Genomic DNA, 15,381 nt, shown 5'->3' on the forward strand with positions numbered 1-15,381 from the left:
ATTTTTAAAATAGCATTTAGAGTTCTTTTGTTGTTTTTTTGGCATATATTATGCCCATGCCTCGTGCTTTGTAAATTTGAAGTAGCTTAGAAGTTTGAACGAGTTGTAGCACCAAACTGGTGCAGCCTTGTGTCGGGGTTACGATGATAAGCAAAAGCATGCGAAGTGTGACAGGCTTCTTCGCACGAGAGTGGTTGGTTCAGTTAATACGTCGAACACCTTGTGACACTCTTACCTTGAAATTGTTCTGTGCTCAAGCGACACAAAACCAGGATTCCCTGTCTCGAAGAATCGAGAGACTCCCCAAAGGAGAATCCGTCGGCTCTGCTTTCCGCAGTTGGATGAGAGATGGCTTCCCCGTTCACGGCGGTGACGTCTTTCACTCCATTAACCGACTCAGGAAGCTCAAAAAGAACATACGTGCTCTTCAGGTCAGTTATATATGTAGTAATAGTCTAGTCTCTCAATAGTGAATGTGACTATTTAAGTTTAAGCAATGTTGGATTTTTCTTTTTTAAATGTTGTAGAATGGAAAAAAGTATTGCTTATCGGTACTTGATAGAGTAGATATATTGAAGGTTTTACCTTTTTGTGTTGATCGATAGGTGATGGAATGGGTAATCAGGGAAAGACCCTACAGACCTAGGGAACTGGATTACTCTTATCTTGTTGAGTTTACAATTAAGCTTCATGGGATTTCACATGGTGAGAAGTTGTTCTCCCGAATTCCGGTTGAGTTTCACAATGAGTTGCTCTACAACAATCTAGTGATTGCATGCTTGGATAAGGGTGTCATAAGGCTTTCACTTGAGTACATGAAGAGAATGAGGGAATTGAGATTTCCCATTTCGCACTTGGTTTTCAACCGTCTCATAATTCTTCATTCCTCGCCAGGGCGCAAGAAGATGATACCCAAGTTGCTCATCCAAATGAAGGCTGATAAAGTTCCGCCACATGTGTCCACCTACAATATTTTGATGAAAATAGAGGCCAGTGAACATAATCTCGAGAATTTGTTGAAGGTCTTCTGTCGAATGAAAGAAGCACAGGTTGAACCAAATGAAATATCTTACTGTATTTTGGCTATTGCTCATGCAGTGGCCAGATTATATACTGCAACTGAAGCATATGTGGAAGCTGTGGAGAAGTCTATTACAGGGAATAACTGGTCAACATTGGATGTCCTACTTATTTTGTATGGGTATCTAGGGAGCCAAAAGGAGCTGGAAAGAATTTGGACCATCATTCAAGAACTCCCCTCTGTTAGATCTAAAAGTTACATGCTAGCCATTGAAGCATTTGGTAGGATTGGACAGCTAAACAGAGCCGAAGAAATTTGGTTAGAAATGAAATCAACCAAAGGATTGAAATCTGTAGAGCAATTCAATTCAATGATCTCTGTATACTGCAACCATGGATTTGTCGACAAAGCGGCTAGACTGTACAAAATTATGAAGGCGAGTGGGTGTAAACCAAATGCCATTACTTATCGTCAACTTGCTCTGGGCTGCTTAAGATCTGGTATGGCAGAGCAAGCTTTAAAGACCTTAGACTTGGGTTTGCGTTTGACAATTAGCAAGAGGGTTAGAAATTCAACCCCGTGGTTGGAGACCACTCTTTCAATTATTGAGGTTTTTGCTGAAAAAGGTGATGTGGGAAATGTTGAGAGATTGTTTGAAGAATTTCATAAAACAAAGTATTGTAGATATACTTTTGTATATAATGCCTTGATTAAGGCTTATGTAAAAGCTAAGATTTATGATCCAAATCTTTTGAAAAGAATGATTCTTGGGGGAGCTAGACCAGATGCTGAAACCTACAGTCTTTTAAAAATTGCTGAACAATTTCGAACTTGATTTTGGATGACAACTTTCAGTAAGTTATCTGTATTTTGTTTTCTTTCTGTCTGCTACATATGTATCAATTGCGGGACAACGAGTCAATAAGAGGCAAGAGATATTACGAAGCATGTACCATTTGTTTGCCTTTTACAACTGATAATGTAAAGATGAGCATAATCTGTAGATTTGATAAATACTGAGATCGAATAGGCTCATTTATTATCCAAATCTATTAATCATACGGTAGAGCATATTACCTGGCCTTTTTTCTTACTGCTTATGTTTCTCCATCATTTTACATCTTTGATTTGCTTGACGTATAACAGTTTCTCCTTTTGTTTATTTTTTAAATGTTTACCTAGTTTGAGTTAACGCTCCAAAATCTCCATAGCTGCTGGCCTCTGCTAATGGTGTTGCATGTGAGTACTGAACTCTGGCCTCTCGTACACTAATACCTAGGGATGGGCACAGTTTACTATAGTTTATCTATACTCTTTTGTACTTAAAAAAAACTTAAACTATTTTTACTGAAACCTAGTTAACTGTTTAATAGTTCAGTTTAAATATACTGAACTTATTTTATTTCTAATATAGTTAACTGTAATGTGGTTTAGGTATATTTGCGATCTAAATTTTTTCCCTGCCTCATTACATTGTATTCATCTGGGATGAACCAGTGGGGTAACAATTGATTTTCTTTTGGATTTTGTGGGAGTTTTAATTGTTTAGGAGATTTGATTTGATTTGTTGTTTTTGGATAAGGGTAGATTTTCTAACCTATATTGATAAAGAGAGAGAGGTTGATGACAGATAAGTAAGAACTTTGAGATGAAAGTGATCTATAAGATATAAAATGTTCTCTTAGCCCACAACAGCCTATTTAAGACTTTGAGAAATTATTGGGTAGAGCTGTTCGGATGTTGCCAAAACAACGACACATAACTTATGAGCACCCAATAGCTTCTAGTGTTCAGATTTGTTGATTAGCATCCCATACAGTCTAGGATTCGGAGTAATTTTATCTCTCTGTTATATTTATGGCGTTCATGCAAATTAAAAATGGAAGGATGACGATCTTTTTACAGTCATAACTCATGCAAACAGCTATTATGTTCAAAAGTTTCTATAACTGATCAAAAGTTGTATAATTATGGCCATCAATTTATTTTTTATTGGAAACAGTATCTGGATCATAAGTGGGACAGAGACGTGGTTTTGGAGGAAATAGCCAAGTTTCCTGAACTAACTATGCAAGTATGTAACTACCTTGTAATCTTTTAATTATAAAAGATAAGATACTTATCAGAATTTTTATATGTTGAATCATGCTCAGGAGAATGGCCTTAAATGAATTTTGGTATTAGCTATTATATAGAAGCATTGATATTCTTTTATCAACTTGTTTTCTTTGAAATTTCTGTAGTAACTGCAGTCAGAAACAGAACAACGGCGTCACAAGGTTAGCTTTTATTTGGAAAAAGGGAAGGCCCCAAATGTTGTCAAAGCTCTCTCAAAACGTCTGGAGAAACGTGGGGTGAGATTATAGTTCATAATAAACTTAATGGCAGAAATTTGTCTACTTCATTTGAAAGCTTTGCCTGCAACTTTTTTTTTGATAGGCGGGTAAGACCCTCTGCCATCCTTTCTCATCTGTAAAAACAAACAACTGATAAGTATACATAGATACCTAGTTGATTGGATTTGTCTTGATCTGATATTGACATGCTACAATTTCATTATATATTTATATTATTTTTTTCTCTTTTCCAGTTAGATGTGAAAATAATTTATAGCAATGGTATTGCTTTGGATGTATTAGCCCAAGCTGCTGGAAAAGGAAGGACACTTGCTTTTCTACTTGAAAAACTAAATGTTGATGAACTTGGAATACGCGGCACTCTTGTTTGTGGTGATTCTACTGTTTGTACTATCTGCAAATGTGATTGTACTGTGAAAAATGATCTTTCATTTCCTGAATTTGAAGGTCAACAATGCACAGGAAGAATTGCTTCATTGGTATACAGAAAATGCAAGGAGCAATCCCCAAATAATTCATGCAACTGAAAGATGTGCAGCTGGCATTCTGCAAGCCATCGGTGAATTCTCTCAAGCCAACTGAAAGAATGTGTCTCCAAGAGATATTGGAGATTGCATGTCCAGCGGGAAAGTTCTTGGTCCTAGCCATGAAGTAGTGATGTTCTACATGTTTTATGAGAGATGGAGGTGTGATGAAGTTGAGAATCCTAAGCAGTATATGCAAAATTTGAAAGCAGTCTTTGAAGTTTGATCCAATTGTAAGATTTTACTCAGCTGCAAATCCATATCTAAGCAAGGTGGACCATGTTTTGAACCAGACACACTTGTTTCTCATGCTTCCTATGCTTTCAATAGCTACTATCAGACAAATGGAAATTCCGATATTGCATACAATTTTTGAGGCATTGCTTCTTTGACCAAACGTGATCCTAGTAAGTCAAAATGTTTATCTCGTTAGGTTAATTATGTTAAGTGTTCTGAGAGTGATTAATTATGTTCCAGGTTAATTATCTACGTAGCATCCTTTCACTTTTGGTACCATAATGATTTAGAGTGTAATAATGAATAACAGTACTTGTCCGATTGATGAATATAAATATGAATACATTTACCTATGTTGATGAATAATGTCAAACATTTATGGAACTTTTTGCCTGAGAATGTTGTGAGGTGTTGAAAAGACAGGTGCTTAACTTAAGCAACTGCAATTCCATCCAATCAAACCATTTACTTTTTGTATGGGTGCTTTCTTTTTATGCATTTGCATTATTCTAGTTCCTTTAAACTTTAAGATCAAATTAGTTTGTTTTCTTTGAAAAACTGCTACAGGTTTTTGTAACTATGAGATGTGATATTCTTTTAGAAGATACCAGAACACTTACTTTTGAATAAGCAATTATGCTGAGTTGGTATATATAGTATATATATAGTAAAGTAGCTTCATACTTTGGATTATATTCCTGATGTCATCATAATGAGTACATGTTACGCAGTATTTACATAATGCTTTACAGAATGTTTTCGGGAAATTAAGTGTAGAATATTTTAATGTTGAAACATTAATAATTTTCAAATGAGTGGAATTTTAATATTAGTGTATGCTGATAATGTTGTTCATACTGATGTTGAAGGAGAAATCATCCTGAACTTCTGTTTTTCTTTTCTCTTCAGGCTATGAAAATGTGTTTATTATACATCTGGGTATGTATGAGATCATAGCATAACTTACTAGTTTGAAAGAAGCTTGTATAAATATTTTATTTAATCACTGTTTATATCATTGTTGTACTTTTTTTGGACAGTTTTTAGTTGCTTCTGCACCACCTTTGAACTAAGGATTTTGAAAAGCAAGATGCATTTGTAACTGGATTTGCTTTGCATCAAACTGAACTATACTATAGTAAACTGAAAAATAGTTTACTAAACTGCACTGTACTATAACTTAACTAAAAAATAGTTCAGTTCAGTTACTCTGAACTATTATTTAGTTCAGTTCAGTTTTCTTAAATTGTTTTATAGTTAACTATAAATTTTTATAGTGCAGTGCAGTATAGTGCACTTTGCCCTACCTTTATGACCAATTTCTGCTGAATGGTCCTTGCCTCCATTCTCTACTGTCCATGATACAGACCTTCTCAAGCCAGAACCTCCTCTCAACCAACCACAACCTCCATCACAAGCTTTTCCATCTACTTACTGATTGTTTTCAAGAATAGAAAATTACAGTTGGGGTGAATTTAGCACAACTGATGTTTTATTGGAGATAACATGATAATTTATTGGACATTGATCCATTTCAAATAATAAAGAAAAAGGATAATAATTATAGAACATTATTCTTTCATCTGAATTAATTTAATTTTCGAAGTACTTTGTCAAATTATGTTTCATTGCTCTTAGTGTAATCATGCTGGCTCTATATCTTGGCGATATAGTGGGACTGTCTAGCACAGACATCCCCAAGCATCCCTCAGTGAGCAAGCCAAGGAGGTAGCCAAAAAGACAACTGGATTTGCTATCTTAATGGAAAGAACACCCATTCAGAACTCTTGCAATATGGATGAGTGGGCTAACACTAGCATTTGCTATCTCACTATCATCTAACAACTGGATTTCTTTTATATTGTATTAGTGGATGTTTAGATGTTATGAGCCAACAAATATTTTTTTTCAGTTTTATTTATATATTTATTCATATTCCTTTAGGGTATGCATTTTTTTGCTGCATTGTATTTTTTTTTCTTTTGCAAATCTATTATCATCTTTTGAATCTGAAGCTCAAGTTATAATCCATCCAAAGTATCATAATTCTGAGAAGAGATGCAAATCACATCAAATTGATGAGGCCAAACATTATATAATTCAAGAACTAAAGGGGTGTTCCAAAGAAATAACTCATGATACTAATTGATATGAAAAGGATATTGAAAGATTCCAAGATGCTTTTATTTATAGTAATGATATTTTCCTAATTAATCAACTAACTGCATGAATAAATCTCAACCCTTGATAACTTCCAAATTATTGTGTACTGTTGATGACTGACTATGTTGACTTATTTGATGCTGAGTATGAAGTTCTTTCATGAGTTTCATTTGAATTCTTTTGGCATTTTAGCATTTCGGCTTAAGTAGGTGATATATTTTGGTTCAAATAACCTTTCTTTCTTTCAAATACTTATAAATTTTATGTTCTCTCTCATTTTTCTTATTTCCTTTTTTATAAGTAATGATTTTCATTTAACTCACGTTTAAAAGTGACAGGTTGACTATCTCATATATATTCTCTAAACGTTTAGCTATAGTTACATCTCTAGTATACACATTTTGCTGGTGTACACGTAGTTATAAAATATTTCCCAGTGAAATACCACACTGCATGTTGCCTTCTGCATTTTATTTTTGTGACTTACGGTTTATGCTTTTAGGTTTGAGAAGTTGCTACCAATACGGTGGATTTGAATTCAAGGTGCCAACAATCCACAAAAATTGCTTGTGAGAATTTTGTGGATTATGAAGCTTCCTAAGTCTGGCATCTGCATCTCCATTTATTGGCCTCGTAGCCTATTAGGTATACACTTATCTGTCTGAGAAGGTCAGAAATTAGTTTTAGCTTTTCCATAATCTCATAGTACAACGTGGTTTTTACTGTGATAATCTATTCAACTCTATTTCTGCCGTGTCAAAGTTCTTATTTAAAAAAAAAATGTGCTATATATTCATTTTATAAAATTGTGACATCCAATTAGGAAAATTATACTCTGTATTTCAAAATAAATAGTCTTTTAAGATTTACAGGCTGATTTTGAAATACTTAGCTATACAAATTCAATAAAATAATTACTCTCAAATTTTCAACTACACTTGTGTCTTTTTTCAATATTGATTACTCTTAATTATATTTAGGGATATTGTTGGGAAAATTACTGAAAAGAACTAAAATATAATTCTGGAAGAAAAACAAAAGGCTAAAAAAAGACTATTATTTTGCAATGAAGAGAGTATTGAATAGGTGAGGTCAAGGAAAGTGACGGAATAATTTAACTATACAGTTTCATTGACAAGATTTTTATGTCAGTTGTAGGGAACATTTAGATCATGTAGAATTTGGAAAGAAAGACATGTCACAATTTCAGGTTCATGATTATAGAGAAGCCCTGTTTTGCATACTTAATATCATATAAATCTGCAGAATGAATTAATGGGATGAAAATAGAAGTCGTAAAATAAAATTGTCCACCATCTTTGTCAAAGAGCTACGTCTAGAATAAGTGCCTTGAATTTTGTTATGCCCATTTAGCTGTTCCTGCAACTTGAAATCAAAGCTGAATTCCAAGTGCCCTAACGATCCCCCTGCCCAGAGCAAAGCTCCTAATAGAAACCGAAATGGTTCCCTCTCCAAATAAGCATCCAGATAACCCTCCCAAAACTTACCTCCTTGATTATTTAAACAAACAATACTCCTTTCTCTCTCTTCTAACCAGCATATTCCTGTTAGTGTGCCACGTCACCCTTCATAGTCTTTTTCCTCTCATATACTGTCTCATCTATTCTTACCATTCTCTTCTTGGATCAAGGGCTCACTGACCCCAATAGTGTTTGGGTCTGTATCAAAACCACATTATATTGGTCTTTCTCTTCAGCTGAATATAAGGCTTTTGCAGCTCTGAGTTGTGAGTTGTAATGGATTCATCATTTACTCACTGATTTAAAAGTTTCTAGTGTTGCCCCTACTTCAGTTTTTTGTGAGAAGCAGTCCGCCATATACCTGACTCACAATCCTATTTTTTATGAGCAAACAAAGCACATAAAAATTGTCATGTTAGAAAATTAAAAGTGGCCTGACTCAATCCTACCTTTCATGAGCAAATAAAACACATAAAAATTTTGTCACGTCATTCGTGAGAAAATTCAAAGTGGTCTTCTTCATTTGCTACCAATTCCTTCTTTTGCACAACTGGATGATATGTTTATTAAGGCTCTCCATCCCAAAGCTTTCACACACCGTATCTTTAAGATAGGACTATTCGATGTTCACAGTCCCACTTGAAAGAGGTATTACCAAATAAATATCTTTTATTGTTAGAATTTGTTACAGTTTTGTCTTATCCTATGCCAACGTGTAAGGTTTGTTACGTTTTGTTATGTAGGGATGATTTGTTCATCCTAATATATATGACCTTTGCTTTTGTGTACTGAGACCTATGAATTCTATGATAGACAGCTACCCAATCATGCACAAGAAAATCTCTCAATATTCTTTCTTCCGCAGGATTTTTTTTTTCCCAAGTTTTAACGGAACTTAGTTTGACTTGCGTATAAACACTTAAGCTGAAAATCTGAAGCCATATATAGTAACGCATACGCGAAATTGATTCACCGGTCAGCATAAAAGGGCTAAATTCCTAAACCTCTTCAGCCTGAACACTCAAGCTTAACTTTACTAAATTGCAACGACGAGCTATTACCATACGGAACAAGTAATTGACCAATATAAGATAAAAACATAGGTTTAACTGAAAGCTGAGTAAATAAATAACATATCTTAGAAGTAACTGCACCCATATCAAAACGGAACTGGTACACATGACAAGAGAGACTGAATGTACTATCCCTTTCCAAAACATGCAAGAAAACTAGTAACACATCAATTTTCATTCATTCAAGTAAGGTAATTTATGAACTCTGCAGCAGTAGCAATTGCTGCCCCCGTAATGGCATCTATTGCAATCTTGTCTTTCTTGTTGTTACTGACGGCAGATACCACGGCCCCAGTTACTGCACCCCCAATCATGGCATTCTTCTGCAGTACATTCAATCCAAGTCCAAGGAAACAAGAAAAATGCTTCAGTAAGAATTCAAGTAAAAAATAAAATTGCAATTGAACAATGGAGTACACCTAAATCAAAAAGTGAAAATTCCTTTGACTCCCAATTTTCACAAATTCATTTTTTTAATTATTATATCTAATTATGAACTAAATCAACTTTTGGAAAAGCTAAAGTAAACGAGGGAACTTTTGTAAATAAACTTATGGTGAAGGCCACCGTGCATCTTTATAGATTGTCTACACCATTACATAATTTAAAATGTTGACACATATCCTACTTCTCCAACATTAGATCGTGTCTTTCTACTTCTTCACCAGCCACTTCCATTCCCAACACTTATTTCGACCACCATTTGCTACCAGAAGCAATTTCTGGTGGAGGCAATTCTTCCCTTTTCTCCTACTAAGTTAATTTGTGTTCATCCAAATGGATTATTCTCCACCTTCAATGGCAATGTCTACTGTTTCCTTATGGTGCCACCGTGGTCTCTTGTATTTTGTCCCTGTTTACTATTTGCATCCAGCCACAACAAATGTAACAATTTAATCAATCATACAAGAAACCCAAAAATTGGAAAGTCAAAATAAAGAATATATTGTCAGAGAAGAGAGTTGAAAAGAGGTTAGGATGGTAAGTGAAAAGGGTTGAAAGAGAAGTTGATTGCATAGTTGTGATTGATGGATCTTCTGAAGAAGAGGATGGGTTTGGGCTCAATGGGGGAGAAAGAAGAGGTCAGAAAAAGTGAATTGAAAAGTTTTCTGGTTATGAGGAAGAGAGAGAAAGGGATATAGGGAAAAGAATCAGTGCGGGTGGTATAGGATGCAAGCAAGAAGATCAGATGAATCTAATGATAGATATAATTGCTTCCTCATAAACCACATAAAGAGCTAGTCTACGGTACTCTTTGCCACAACTTGATTATAAGTTAGTTTAAACTTCCCATAAGTTTTTTTATTGAAAAGCTTAGCTAAACATAATCTCTATATATTCTAAGTTTCCAGCCTCTCAAGGTATACCGAAGTGGGTATTTTTCTAAATCTAATACAATACCCAGTTTAGGACTAGATTTATTTAGAGCCAAACATACTGCTTGTTATAACACCCTGACTTTTGTAATCAAATTACATGTCATCATGTTGGAGAGAATTACCCAGTCCCTAGTGCCACGGATCCTCTCTACCCCATATTCGGTTCCAACATAAAAGCCAGCTACAGTTCCTGTAAGCATAAAAAAAAAAGTACATCAATGGAGCAATTGCTTTTTTCAAATGAATATGCCCAATTACATAGACCTTGCAACCCAAGTCTTACCCCAATATACACCTTCTTTACACATCTTCTTCAACTGCAAAAAAAAACAACCAACACCTCGTGAGCAAGGAATTGAAAATGTCTATTGAATAGGTTTCCCATGTTATCATTTTCCGTCGTCCTAGCATTATACTTTTAGCACAAGATTGATAGCACAATTGAAAGGTTAGGAAGAAGAGAATCCAATTGTCGGTTATGTTAAAAAGTGCAACAACAGTATACACCAAAATTGGACTGAATCTTTACATTTGAAAAGATCAATTTCACAAAAAAAGAACTGATAGCGAATCACTGCGTTAAATTGTAAACTTACCGTTTTCTCAAAATCATGACTCGAGATATTCCCTGGAACAGACATGTTGAATTAGTCTGACAAAGGCCTTCACAGACGAAAATAGCAATAATAATTTAAAACTAAAGAAGTAGGAACACTGAAGCGACACCACGGAAGACGCAAAGTAAAACACTTGCACGTAAGTGTATAACCGTAACCCAAATTCAAAAAGGAAAAAACTGAAAACGTGATTATAGATATCAATGAAAAAGTTACCTATTCAGGCTCCGGAAGAAAAGCGATGATGATGATGATAGTGATGAATATATGAAATGCTTACTTACTCTTTTGGATAATATGATAGGTATCTTCAGCACCTGCGCGCGTGGCTGCGATCTGGAGTACAAAATAAATAAATAGTAAAATAATTAATTAACGAATTTAGAAAGAAAGAGAAAAGGGTGAGAAAATTACGGTTCCGATCCTGAGGAAAGCATCAACTGTGAGATTGAGAAATGGATTGCCCATGTCAATGGCTACTTCAACCCTAGGAGGCCCTGAAACCCTTACCCATGCCATCTTTCACCCTCTTCTTAAATTCTCTTGCTTTTGTTTTGGGGTTCATTCAATTCACATGCATAGCCAGAAGAACTCAGATAGTGTTCAGATTCACCGCCTGTCACTTCATTGGCTCCTACCCAAATATCATTTTCATCTCAAACTTTTTCCCTTTTCAACTCTTTTATTGAATCAACGGAAGAAAAGTGACCAACAAAAAAGTTAGCATCTTTATGAGCAACAACCACAAATTACTACTTAATCATATCATTTACTGCTAATTCAAACTATTAACAAAAAGAAATTACTTTAATCGACAAAAATTAAACATTTTAGATTGCTTTTCGTGTTTTCTAAGGTTACCTAAATACTTATTATTCAATATTGATGTCTGGAAAACAGTTTTCTAGGTTTAGTATTTTACTAACTAGTCCCGAAGTAAGATTTCAAGTATCCGATTATCTTCAAGCTTGTTTCTGCAGTCTCTAATTCAAACCTCAACTCCACGTAAAATATAAATTTAAAATTTATTATTGATCTCAATTTGAATAATATCTTTTCAATAATGTATATCTTTTTATTTTATAATGTAAAATGAAAAATTTATTCAAAACGAATAAATAAAATAACTAATAGGTTTATATTATAAAATATTTCCCTCCACGTAATTATAGGCTAAATAAGGGTTGCCTAATCTAAGATCCAATATAAAAATGGGTTCAAAAATTAACTTTTTATACAATTGTCTGTGTTACTTTATTATTCTTTTAAATAATTCGAAGTATTTTTCTATGTTATGTTTTAAAAATTAAATTGTGATATATATATATATATATATATGATTAAAAATATCATTAAGATGAAGACGTAAAGGTGCATGCAGTAGTGATTGTGATTTTTTATGAATTTTTCATTTGTCTGTTAGTATGGAACATTTTTTATTATTATTATCTTAAGGATTGACGATTCAAATTGTATTTCTGTTCTAAGTTTTGTCTTTTCTTCTTTCTCTAAATCATACTTTTCCTTATTATAATAATGTTTAATTTGTTATTAATATTATGGATCCTAGACCTACAAATGGTTTTTCATCTCTATAAAACAAAATGACAAGTAATAGATATTGAATTTAAATTTAGCGTAACATAAGTAATATTAATAGGTAATGAATCTGTAATAATATAAAAATTAATTAATCGGTCGTATTAATAAAAAGCAATTTATAATACTCCTTCCTCAAAAGGAAATATATGAACATGAAGGTGGAAATATAAATATCCAATACTTAAAACACGAGAATGAAGATGGAGATGACAAGTGTGGTATCTTCTCATAAAATAAAATTATACCTTTTTTGCTATAAAAAAATCCCTAGCTTGATAATTTTCAAACCAAATAAATATTCGTGGTCCTCTTTGAAAATGGATTGAAGAAGTTATTGAAGTTTGTATGAATTTATTGCAAACTTAGTCTTAAAAAAAGAGTATATGGTTAACATATTTCAGCAAGACAATTAAGGAATTGCCAAAACCAAAATGTATAGTATTTTTTTAATTCTTAAATTGAGTCATTGTAAGATCAAACCCGAAAACTTTAAATAAGAAAAATTATCAAACATGAAAATAAAAGGTTGTCATTCATCCAATCTAGGAGCTTATATTTACGATAAAAAAATTTATTATTAACAAGGAATGCTCTCTTGAAATTTTACTATTTTCTTTGTGTTCAATATTTAAAATTTTGATATTTTAAAATATATTAAAAAGTTTTCTAATATACTAACATTAGTGTATTTTGAAGGTTCGGAATAGAAATAATACAACAAAACAAGTTCAGTACAAATTTTGGGCTTGAGTGTTATGTGGTTGAGGAGACTTATAAAAAGATACCTCTAAAAAAATTACTAAGAATAATAGTAAATTATAAAATAATAGTCATGTATGGTTTTAACTTATTAAAACGAAACATAATGGGCTTGTGATTAATTGAATATATAGTTTCAAGTAATAAATTTCATTAATTTTTAAAATTTTCTTTGATAAATGTATCATTGTATGAAAAGTAAAAGATTTTAAGCTTTGTATTTGTGCATTTTCAGTTGAACCCTTACTAAAAATTGTTATTTTCTTCAATATTAAAAATTTGTATGTTTTCTATTAACTTATTCTCATTTGTCACGGTTTCCTGTCTTAAACATAACATTGCGAGTTGAATAATAATAGAAAGGAAACACTATGCAGGAAAATAATAATAGTAAATTTCGTCCATAAACAATAATTCTGAAATCGAGACATATATAAGTGAGACAAAAAATTTACCGTAGCTGTTTAAATTTTAGAGATATGATTATCTTTAGAAAAAATGCATTATTTTTGTGTTCTAATTAAATACTAAAATTAAAGTCAAACCAACAATGGAAAGTCGTGATAGCCTCAATAAAATAATAATTAAAGTTCAAGAATTTGACTTTTTTTATTCTCTAAATATATGATTTTATATTTGAGATGGCAAAAACTACTCATTCAATATTCAGTTGAGAAAATATATATATATTGCTCATTCAATAAAAAAACAGAAATTGTTGATAGAGTTAACTAAAAATACTTAAATCAATAATAAACTTAAAACTTGTAAAGACATATAAGTAATGATGTTAAAAGCAAAATCAGATTGAAAGAACTCAAAAAATATAAAATTATAAGTATTTGATACAATTTTCTCAATACAAATTTATTTAAAAATATTATATTTACATCTATGAAAAACTTAAAATTATAACATTTCATTTAATAATATAAAATTACCAAATAAAACATTATAAAATTTGGTAACACCAAACAAATCATTAGAAATATATATATATATATATATATATATATATATATATATATATATATATATATATATATATATATATATATATATATAATATTATTATACTTATTTATCATAATAACTGTACAACTATAATAACATAATATCTTATAAATTATATGATTTTTTTCTTTTAAAAAAATTTGTATACAAAATAACTAAAAATGTATAATTATTTTGAGGCACCTGTATATTTTACCAAAGATATATTATCACCTGACTCACCATCTTTTCACATAGTGACATTATAAGAAAACAATAAAAAAAACAAGATAAGTTAGTGTGCAAAATAATTATCTTAAGACAATTCGATCATATCAAAATAAGTTGAACATTTATGAAATACAATAACTCATATAAACACATATAAACAATTGATATCATGTTCAATTATTTGAATACACGTCAGGGATTCACGGTAGACGTACACTTGTAAAAGTATTTATGTTTTGCAAAGTTATAAACATAGTTTTATCACCTCATTATTCACAATGCTAGTCCCCTTCACGCCCAAGACTAAATAGTTAGTTGTAAAGACTTCTTGTCATTATCTTCTCTTAATTCCTTCTTACATGAGTTGAATGATTGGTAAAATATTAATACACCTCCTTATTGAACTCTCACATGCCAATGTATACACTAAACATCATCAACATACATAATATCTCCTTGAAATTCTCTCAACAACATTCTCAAACATATTCTCAACAAAATTTGTATCTTGATATAAAGCCATATTACTCACAACACACTTAAAATTCATTTAAATCAATCTTAAACAATAAAAGAAGAAAACTAAATCAAACATACAAACTGATGTTTAGAGATGGCACCAAACATCATACTTCTCACCAAGGTGACGTTCACTGCTAGTCTTAGTGCTTAATGTCATTCTTCTTGAAAAAGTCATGCTTAGCAACACCTTTCTACCGCTCAGCGTCCTAATATTAAATTTCTTCAGACCTGCAATGTAAGATGACATTTAGTGATGTCCCGCTATGGCCCAACGCCAAAACATTTACAAAACTAGGCCTCAGTGGTGAAAAGGGTGCTCAAAGATTTGAAGTTAAAATGCTTCCAGACTTGCACAAATAAGTTTACGCTCAACGCCCAACTAATATTGCTCATCGGTTGATATCGATGAACTCACTACAATT

The 15,381-nt window shown here is 32.3% G+C and overlaps 2 protein-coding genes across 5 annotated transcripts; one reads left to right on the plus strand and one right to left on the minus strand.

The window, feature by feature from the left end:
- The first annotated feature begins 60 nt into the window (after window positions 1-60).
- Window positions 61-7,201, plus strand: LOC124834752 (pentatricopeptide repeat-containing protein At1g07590, mitochondrial-like). Of its 4 annotated transcripts, XR_015780183.1 has the most exons (7): window positions 61-431; window positions 606-1,875; window positions 2,204-2,260; window positions 3,024-3,095; window positions 3,265-3,375; window positions 3,612-4,309; window positions 6,805-7,201. XR_015780183.1 is itself a non-coding variant. In XM_047309528.2 (2 exons), the coding sequence occupies exons 1-2, from the start codon at window positions 144-146 to the stop codon at window positions 1,854-1,856; spliced, it is 1,539 nt and encodes a 512-aa protein (XP_047165484.1). In that variant the 5' UTR covers window positions 61-143; the 3' UTR covers window positions 1,857-2,069. The 4 variants fall into 4 exon arrangements, 1 of the variants encoding a protein (XP_047165484.1); XR_015780184.1 differs by lacking the exon at window positions 3,024-3,095; XR_015780185.1 differs by lacking the exons at window positions 2,204-2,260; window positions 3,024-3,095.
- A 1,669-nt stretch (window positions 7,202-8,870) lies between these two features.
- Window positions 8,871-11,522, minus strand: OEP16-1 (outer plastid envelope protein 16-1). The gene is made up of 6 exons (XM_047309533.2): window positions 11,267-11,522; window positions 11,137-11,188; window positions 10,832-10,863; window positions 10,519-10,552; window positions 10,358-10,425; window positions 8,871-9,179 (listed from the first exon to the last, which is right to left on the minus strand). Exons 1-6 carry the CDS (start codon window positions 11,369-11,371, stop codon window positions 9,039-9,041), a joined length of 432 nt encoding a protein of 143 aa, XP_047165489.2. The 5' UTR covers window positions 11,372-11,522; the 3' UTR covers window positions 8,871-9,038.
- Between the last annotated feature and the right edge of the window lie 3,859 nt (window positions 11,523-15,381).

This window comes from Vigna umbellata, chromosome 6, assembly GCF_029865625.1.
Source record: "Vigna umbellata cultivar VRB3 chromosome 6, Vumbellata_1.0, whole genome shotgun sequence".
In the NCBI taxonomy this organism is placed as follows: Eukaryota; Viridiplantae; Streptophyta; class Magnoliopsida; order Fabales; family Fabaceae; genus Vigna; species Vigna umbellata.

Bases quoted from the DNA above. Each gene is read 5' to 3' on its own strand.
- LOC124834752 (XM_047309528.2), top strand. From the start codon at position 144: ATGATAAGCAAAAGCATGCGAAGTGTGACAGGCTTCTTCGCACGAGAG. The intron at 432-605 runs GTCAGTTATATA...GTTGATCGATAG, and splicing joins AGAACATACGTGCTCTTCAG to GTGATGGAATGGGTAATCAG.
- OEP16-1 (XM_047309533.2), bottom strand. From the start codon at position 11,371: ATGGCATGGGTAAGGGTTTCAGGGCCTCCTAGGGTTGAAGTAGCCATT. The intron at 11,189-11,266 runs GTAATTTTCTCA...TTTGTACTCCAG, and splicing joins CTTTCCTCAGGATCGGAACC to ATCGCAGCCACGCGCGCAGG. The intron at 10,426-10,518 runs GTAAGACTTGGG...TTATGCTTACAG, and splicing joins TAAAGAAGGTGTATATTGGG to GAACTGTAGCTGGCTTTTAT.